Source organism: Phoca vitulina, unplaced genomic scaffold (genome assembly GCF_004348235.1).
Source record: "Phoca vitulina isolate PV1807 unplaced genomic scaffold, GSC_HSeal_1.0 scaffold1, whole genome shotgun sequence".
Taxonomy (NCBI): domain Eukaryota; kingdom Metazoa; phylum Chordata; class Mammalia; order Carnivora; family Phocidae; genus Phoca; species Phoca vitulina.
The window spans coordinates 29,565,586-29,575,088 of record NW_022589704.1 but is presented as its reverse complement, the minus strand read 5'-3'; the positions used below and the strand labels follow the sequence as shown (position 1 = coordinate 29,575,088).

The 9,503-nt window shown below is 34.6% G+C and overlaps 1 protein-coding gene across 1 annotated transcript in view; it reads right to left on the bottom strand.

The window, feature by feature from the left end:
- Window positions 1-3,600: 3,600 nt before the first annotated feature.
- The window catches only part of NDUFS1 (NADH:ubiquinone oxidoreductase core subunit S1), a 30,829-nt gene continuing 24,926 nt past the window's right edge, over window positions 3,601-9,503 (bottom strand). Inside the window, exons 16-19 of the mRNA XM_032403810.1 lie at window positions 8,250-8,425; window positions 7,548-7,682; window positions 7,381-7,453; window positions 3,601-6,009 (exon numbers count right to left, since the gene is read on the bottom strand). Of these exons, the coding sequence (XP_032259701.1) occupies window positions 5,918-6,009; window positions 7,381-7,453; window positions 7,548-7,682; window positions 8,250-8,425 (476 nt within the window). The 3' untranslated portion in view covers window positions 3,601-5,917. The remainder of the gene's footprint in view (window positions 6,010-7,380; window positions 7,454-7,547; window positions 7,683-8,249; window positions 8,426-9,503) is intronic.

The window sequence follows — 9,503 nt, the reverse complement described above, 5'->3', positions numbered from 1 at the left end:
TTCAGAGGCTGCTTATGTGTCCTCACAACATGGCAGGTGACCTGAGAGGGAGAGAATCAGAGAGTGCCCAAGATGGAAGCCAGTCTTAAAACCCAGCAGGGACATCCCTAATGATTTACAAATGAATCAGTAAGTCCAGCGCACAAAGAGAGGGGATTACATAAGGGTGTGAATCCCAGCAGGCAAGGATCATGCGGGCCATCTTAAAAGCTGCCTACCACATGTAAATGCACAGAATTTTGTGTCCTGCTATTTTTAGTTTTCATTAACTTATATATTTTGGTTTGCTACATATTCTTCATTTAAACAATGTGTTTTAAAATTATAAAAGCAAAATATTCTTGCTGTAAAAACTCAAATGTTCAAATGATAGAGTTGTAAAATCCTTTTCTTTATCCTCGATTTAGCTGAACTACCCAGAGGTAACCACAATATTTTTTTGTATCTGCTGAAATACTTTTCACACATAGGTAAACATATATATAGATACAGATACATATTGTTGCATCTTAATGTTCTTAATGGGGACACCTGGATGGCTCAGTTGGTTGGGCGTCTGCCTTTGGCTCAGGTCATGATCCCAGAGTCCTGGGATTGAGCCCCGCATCAGGCTCCCCGCTCATCGGGGAGCCTGCTTCTTCCTCTCCCTCTCCTTCTGCCTGCTGCTTCCCCTGCTTGTGCTCTCTCACTCCCTAATAAATAAATAAAATCTTTAAAAAAAATTAATGTTCTTAATGTATTTTGGAGCTCTTTCCATAACAGCAAGTGGAGATCTAGCTCATGCTTTTAAACATTTGTATATTTTATACCAAAACTATTTTATGTCCTCCATTGGCGGACATTTAAATTTTTTGTTTTATTTGACGACCAATGTGAATGTACATTCTACTCAAGTCTGCAAATTCATGCTGGTAATCTTTAGGATAAATTCCTGGAAGTGGAATTGTTTGGTCTAAAAAATGAGCATTTAAAATTTTGATGGGGGGGGGCACCTGGCTAGCTCAGTCAGTGGAGCATGGGACTCTTGATCTCAGGATTGAGTTTGAGCCCCATGTTGGGTGTAGAGATTATTTAAAAGTAAAATCTTTAAGAAATTAAGTTTTCAGGCACCTAGGTGGCTCAGTCGGTTGGGCGGCCAACTCTTGATTTCAGCTTAGGTCATGATCTTGGGCTCCTGAGATCAAGCCCCATTTTGGGTTCCATGCTCTGCAAAGAGTCTGCTTGAGGATACTCTCTCCCTCTGCTCCTTCTCCCGCCCTCTCTCTCTCAAAAAAAAAAAAAATCTTAAAATAAAAAATAAAGTTTTGATGGATATCATACAGTGTATGAGTGTATGTGTTTCCCTAGATAATGGCTAACACTGGGTATTACTAAACTTTAAAATTTTGTCAGGTTTAGCCATGGCCACCACTATATTACGTATACCTGTATTCAAATGTTCTGCCGTTACTATAATTGATGTTTACAGATCTTTCACTACACTGTTAGCTTCTTGAGGACACAAACTAAAGTGCATTTCTCTTAGCATTATACTTGGCACACAATACTCTGCAAATGTTTCATAAATCTCAAAGTTGAATTTAAGGCTTTGAGATGTCACTCAACCAGGAGTCAGAAGAGCTGGTTCAACCCAAAAAACCTGCCCCTAATTTTCCCCTAATTCTCTCTGGCTTCCATTTCTACATTTACAAAATGCACATGTAATACTAGATTTCTTGGGGCATCTGGGTGTCTCAGTCGGTTGACTGTCCGGCTCTTGATCTCAGTTCAGGTCTTGATCTCAGGGTTGGGAGTTCAAGCCCCTCAGCAAGGAGACTACTTAAAAAAAAAAAAAAATACTAGGTTTCTTTTTACAGTCCTTTTCAGACCCCAAATTATATGCTTCTAAGAATGAAATTAATGTTATTCATCTTGTGATCTCTTTACGTACCAATTCAAAATTCAATACTGTAAACTAATCACTAGTCCTAAACCACACATTCACTGTATTTTTAGTACCAACATATGCTTTCCAGTGTAAGTTATTTTTAAAATATTAAGATATCAAAGATTTTGAATATCAGTCATAGGTAAATCAATCTTCAGAATTTTTCAGTAGTAAAATCTACAAACACTTCAAGTAAAAGGTATTTGGTTCCAAGATCCTTATTCTCTTAAAATCTAGACCTGAGGTCTAGTCATAGTTTTTTCATTGTCTCTTGGGCTAAATTAAATAAGCAAGCTAATTAAAGTACTATGCAATTGTTAAGATATTTTAAAATATTGGTTATTAAAAATTATTAGGGAGTTATCAGCTATCTTCATTATTGAACGGTGGCCATATATATGTCTATACACAATTTTTTGTTCCAACAGATCTTTGTATTATTTTCATGGCCATTTGTTTCCAAACATTGAATCAACCACAAACATGAGGTCTAGCTATGCTAAGATAGGAGTAGCCTCACAAAATGTCCTAAAAAATAGCTTGTCATACTCATGCATACCTTAATTTCTGCTTGAGCCCTCACTTTCAGGCAAACCAGATCTTAGCTAACAAGGGATTTGCAGTGTTACTAGTGACATCTTAACAGCAGTCATGACATATTAACATTTTAAAAAACACCTCTTGCCACTGTTTTAAGCTGCTTTAGTTCTTCTCTCCTTAGGTGTTGAATAGTGGTAGGGTAATCTGTTTAATAGTAAATCTGACAGTTTATATATATTAATCAAAAGTTTATGTTGGCAAAAGAATCCACTGGCCCCCTTTGTGCAAATCAATAGCTCTAACCCTCTTTCAGTACCCTTTCTATCACTAGCAAATAATCTTCCCCTTCTGACAGCACTGTTTTTATGGTTTTGCTCTTAGAAGTAATCTCTTTTAAGGGTTAGAACCCAACAGACTCAGTAAATCTTCCTACAACTGGTAAAAGTTCCATCAAAATAAGCACAGAGTTCTGCATAATAAATTTTCACAGCCTTGGTGGATGGTATGTAGTAGCAGTGTTTTGTTGATTAGGTTGCCCTTGGATAAGTCATTTAATTCCTTGGAGCCTTAGGAAAGGAATGCATTTCTTTAGAAAAATAAAAGCTGGAGGTTATATTAGGCATGACTTTCCCTTACAACCAATAGTTTGAGAGTTTTTCACTTCATTCATTTAAAATGGGGACTTTTTAGGATCAAGAACTCCAATGGGGGCACCTGTCTGGTTCAGTCGGTAGAGTGACTGTTGATCTCTTGTGAGTTTGAGCCCCATGTTGGGTATAGAGCTTAGTTTAAAAAACAACAAAACTCCCATGGATGATTAGCTGCAACCTCCTGAAACTGTTAGAAAAATTTTGAATACACATTTCCCTATAATGATGGTCTTCAGTTATTGAGCACATTGAACATTTACTGTGTCAGGAAGTAAGCTAAGAGTTTCATAGGTTTTCTGACCTAATCCTCATAACAACATTATGAGGTAGAGGTAAATACAATTATTCTATTGTTATCCCCATTTTACAAATGAAGAAATAATCTTAAAATTTTTCTTAACTAACCTTTCCGAAGTTCTGACCTGGCAAGAAGTGGTGTTTAAATAACTTGTTAAATAACAAACAATAATAAATGACTGTACACTGGGTATTACTAAGAGGGCATAATACTTTTTATTAATGTATTTGTTATAATATAATTCACAATAAATTTGGAAAGCATTTTGTATAGAGCTTAGGCTTTAAGATCTTTCCTGCACATCTATTCAATTTTCATAGCTGTCCAAGAGCTTTATATTTGAGGCAACATGGGACAATAAAATATCTCTAATTAAACTCCCTTGCCTTTAGTCTCTAACTCTGTAGTTTTAAGCAAGTTATTTGATATTTCTTGGGTCTCAATTCCTATTGTTTGCAGAGTTTTTATGAAAATTAGACATAATGTACTTAAAGCTTTAGTGATACATATTTGGGTCCTCTTTAAATGAGAGGGTATTTCCAGACTGCCTTCTTCACCCAAAGGGACCTGGCCCTTGAGCCTTTCTCACCTTCTCATTGTTGACTCTTTCATTACTTAGAATCATAATTCCATCAGCCAGGTTATTCTCACCTATATGTATTTTTCTTCTATTTGGGGGCTCTTCTTCAGAAAGCCTTTTTTCCCCCCTAGCAACCACCTTTAATGTTTATGTTCACAATAACCTTATTATTTCGCATTACGTGATTAATAAGTGCCCGTTAGACAGACTTTCATGTTTACTTTATGTAAAAACCAGCCAATTTTATTGAGCACTACTTACCCCAGACAAAGTATTCTTTATAAAATTATAAGTTCAACACATGTTGCCTAGATGGCAGCCCAAGGATTCTGGACCATCGTGGTCGTACACCACCTCTTCTCCATTTGAACACAATATTCCCTCACCAACAGGTCTATGAAGTCTACACACGTTCACTGAGAAGTACTGTGTAGAATACAAAACTGGAAGCATATGCCCCCTCGAGGTCAGCTACAGTGCTAAGGGATAAAGAAAATAGAGGAGGACAGAAAGTTTGTACTGAATTCAAAGACTTTCAGCAAGAATTTGTACAATTTCAGGCAACTTAGAATTTTAAGTACTTTAAGCAAAATACACTTCATAATGTATTGCTAATGAAAAAATAAACAGTTCGGAAAAAACTGTTACAGGTGACAAATTCTGTACAATTTATCTTTTTGAAGATAAAGTATCGATGACATACTACTATTTAAAAAATCTTATTGTTGTATCAGGAATATCGCATCCTATAATTGGGCTAAGTCTTTAGTGAAAGCAGGAATAAGGATTACACAACAAAAGGATTCTGACCATAGATTCTGAAAAACATTTAATATGGCTTTAAATTATCTCCTAGATCAATTATAAAATTTTACCTCCTTTTTGTTTTGACAACTGAAAATTATGAAAGCTTTTAGCTTTGTCTTCTATTATTGGAATAGTTTAGTTGACTTAAAAGTGCAGATGGTTAATATAATGAATATGGAACATCAACAAAGACCTAAATTACATCCCTTAACTCCATCACTCCAGTGATGCATGTGTGTGTAATCTCTTACACAAAGAAAAATGTCATATAAATCACCATGATCTATAAACAGATTCAAGAGAAAACAGAAAAATGTACTATCCATTAAGATTCTCAATGCTAATTCTTAGAAGTAACAACCTATAAGATCTGTATTAATGGGAGGGAATTATGTATAGCAGGTAAGAACAATGAGCTTTGGAGTCAGAGAGAACTAGGCTGGAGTCCTTGACTATTTTTCTGTGACCTTGGGCAAGCTACCAAATATCCCTAGGCTTCAGTTTCTTCATCTGTAAAATGAGATAACACTACCTCAGAGTTGTAGCAAGGACAAAACAAGATAACGCATATAAAACCAGAGTGCTTAGCACACAGAAAAAGCTAAATAATCATTATCTATAATTATTATGATTATTATTATTTATAGTTGTCCAAGATACATATCTGATGTGTGATTATGTTACACATATTTTTTCTATTTACCCAGCTTGACAGAATGCTCAAATCTTTCCTTGAGTGCTAGAAACTACCAGTGGGTCCTAATGGAAGCTCTTATTTCATACATTTTACAAACATAAATGATCAATGAAAATGAACAAAAACTCGTATTTTAAGAATTTTCTTTGTATGTATCACAAAGATTGCCAATACTTTTATGTGAAAAAGCATCTGTATACATTGTTTATTAAACAATTTAATGTTTACACACAATACATAAATGTCTTTGAAACCTCAAAGTTCACTGATAATTGCAATATCATTTTCAAATAAGCAAGGTACGACCTTAAATATTACATCATTCAGATTATTTTTTAAAGAATAAACCTGTAGGAGATTACTCCAACATAACTGTCCATTAATTATTTGTAACAAAATGGGGTTCCTAGTAGAAGTTTCAGCATATGGATGGTTCCTCCACTGCCTGGGCACCCTCCGTGACAGCTTTGACACATTTGGCCATTGTCTGTGAAGCTCTGCTAATGGAGTCTGAAAGATATTAAGAAAATGTGCATTTTGATAATACAATTTTTAAAAAAGCACACAGTAAAACTTTCTTGTTGCACACATTCAGGAACAACCAAAAAAAAGACTATAAAATTCTATGTAACTGTATCTAATGTGAGAAGAACTCCAGAAAATAAGCCCCTTATAAGCTAAATGCTTTTAGTAAGTACTCCTAGGAATGATTAAATAATTACATATAGCCATACAATATGCCAGTATGCAACCCTTACAAATATTATAGAGAAGTACTAAAGATAGGACAAATATGTGCACAATACTGTTATTGAAAACAAGTTTATAAAATAGTATGTGTACTAAAATCCACTGAATCCAGGGGCGCCTGGGTGGCCCAGTCGGTTCAGGTCATGATCCCTGGGTCCTAGGATCTAGCCCCACGTTGGGCTCCCTGCTCAGTGGGGAGTCTGCTTCTCCCTCTGCCTCTGCCCCTTCATTCCACTCGTGTACGCGCGCACGTGCATGCGCTCTCTCTCTCTCGCTCTCAAATAAGATCTTAAAAAAAATAATAAAAAAAATAAAATCCACTGAATTCAGTGAATTTTATGGTATGTAAATGGTATTTCAATAAAGCTGTCAACCCCTCCCCCCAGTAAATGAATCATCAAATCTTTTATTTTTAAAATGAATAATATATGTGTATATCCTTGTATGATTGACAAAATGTTAAAAAAATAAAAGTAGTTATTTCTGGATAGTGGGATCATAGTAAATGCTCTTTGCCCTTTGGGCTTAGGTATGTATTCTACAACAAACATAACTTCTATAACATAAGTAAAAAACCAATTAAAAATAATCTTAGATAAACAAGCTTAAAAATTTTTAAAAATATACTGCTTTTAGGCAGAAAATTATTTAAAACCATCTGTCAACTACCTCATAACACAGATATTATATCAAGTGTTATATCATGTTATATCAAATGTAAAATCTGCAGTAAACAAGTATCAGTAAGTCCACATTCCTTAAAAGCATCCCTAACAATGTCCATCAGAAACACTCTTTAACATACTTCACATTTAAGTGTTTTAATGTTTCTGCTGTAATTCTCAGAAAAAACCTTCACAGTTGTCACTTAAAAAAAAATTCTCCCTAAATTGCTATATGGTGATTTTATACACAACAGTAAATTTTATATTTAAAATCTGCTTACATTTCAGAAACAAAAGAAATTAGAGTAAAATCAGAAAATATAAATTACATTACTTCTGATGTTTCAAAGTTTTCAAAGATTAAATAAAAATATCAAATATTCTCATAAACAGGTTGGAATCATAATTAGGTGATCTTATTCCTTCCCACCTTTCATATTTGGCAGTCATGCTAACAAATGCATACCTGTCATGTAGAAGTCTTTTATTGTTAGCTGAGGTGGAACAAGCGGATCAGCAAGAAGCTGTTGGTTCACTAGCTGCAAAAAAAAGGATTATGAGGTCAATAATAGAATTGAAAACTAACATCAGAGGATACACTACTATGAAAACTGAATACAGGCAAGTTTTTACCTTGGAGAGCTCATTTGCTTGCTGGAAATAATTGGCTCCTTCGACATCATCATATCGGACAAGATTAGGAGAGACTTCTTCCAATCTGTTCCTTACTTGATCCAGAGTATCATATGGAAGAGTCATACCTGCAATCTATAAATAACAGGTCTCCAGAATTGACATAAAGCTTTAGTACTTAAAAAAATTCAAATCATACATAACTGCAACTATAGTGAAATAATGTTGTGCTAATGAAAATTCTATTGGGTGTCCATTTGCAAGTACATTAAGTAATTAAGAAGAAAACACAATTGACAAAAATTCTAATTCATAAACAGCTGTCAGTACATTAGTAATTTCTCTTTAGAAATCAGACTGAGTATGAAATAAATGATTAAAGAGATGATGCTATACTAAATCTGAATGCTTCTGCTAACCCGATATTGATCATATACAAAGTTTACAGACAACGTCTATTATTTTAAATCTCATGCTTTTTCTTTTTTTATAATAAAGAGTTAAAAGAAGTGTTTTTAGGCAAAAAACAAGCCAAAAATAAAAATACCAATATCAAACGCCCATTTTCTGAATACTTTTGTCTTACAGAGATTATTCAAATTATCCCTGCACATCAGGCTTGCATTCTCCTTGACTTTGAAAATCATTTTGAGAAGCTAACAAGTCAAACATCCCATTAGCAGCATCACTAAGAACAAATACCTCAGAGAGGGCTCTTAGAATTTTCCAGTCTTCTCTTGCCAAGCCAGGAGGTGTCACTGCTACTTTAGTCTGCTGAGCTCGGCCCTCAGTATTGACATAAGTAGCAGATTTCTCTGTGTAAGCAGCGCCTGGGAGAATAACATCAGCTATAGGAGCGCCAACGTCACCATGATGTCCTGCGAAAAGATGGAAAGGACAAACCATATTTTAGCAAAAACTGATTAGGTATCATACATGAACACACAAGATATCCTTTTTAAATCCCATTAAGAATTACAAAAGTGTTTACAAAATTGTAACATACAAAAATATATAAAAGAATTTTGGAATAAAAAGCCCACCTTGCCCACAATTCAACTCCCTTCCCAAAGAAAATTACTAATAAGCATTTGCTATCTTCCCAGATTATTTTTTGTAAATACAGAAATATGTATAATATAGTACAAACATATATCATGGGCAATGAGGTATATTATTTCTCTTGATTACAAAGTGGAAATGCTCAGATGTATGTTAGTGAAATTCAGTAAAACATACTGAAATGGTGGAGGAACAAAAAATGTAGAACAGGAATGACAGCGGTAATACTGAAAAGAACATAAACAGGATATTATAGAAAACAGTATAATGAAAGACTGAAATAGTATAATGAAAGTTTTAATAGTTTAACAAAACTGTTAGAAGGAAAAAAAACCTTGAGTTGAATGAAAGAAAGTTATAGAGCAATATATAAAGTCTAATGATCTCATTTGTGTACATTTTTGTATATAACAGAAAAATATACGAAGCATACATTTCCAAAGCCATCAATGATTATTTCTGGATAGGACTAGGAACTGGATGTAAATTATGCATTTTGATTTAACTTTATCAAACTAAAGATACTAAATATTCTATAATGCTCTTTATGTGCCATGGCAATAAAAAGCCTATTATAAATTTATGGCATTTGTGTAAAATGAACTTGAGAGTTATATAATACTTTTCTCTGTAAAATATCCAGGAGTACTCTGGACTCCATTTATTCCAGGGAAATATATTTACAATGAGTGAGAGTTCAAGAAAATGAGTCAAAACAAAAAAGCCAAACAAGTACTATCAAATGTATTTCATTAAATGCCCTGTAACTCGGGCGCCTGGGTGGCTCAGTTGGTTAAGCGACTGCCTTCGGCTCAGGTCATGATCCTGGAGTCCCTGGATCGAGTCCCGCATCGGGCTCCCTGCTCTGCAGGGAGTCTGCTTCTCCCTCTGACC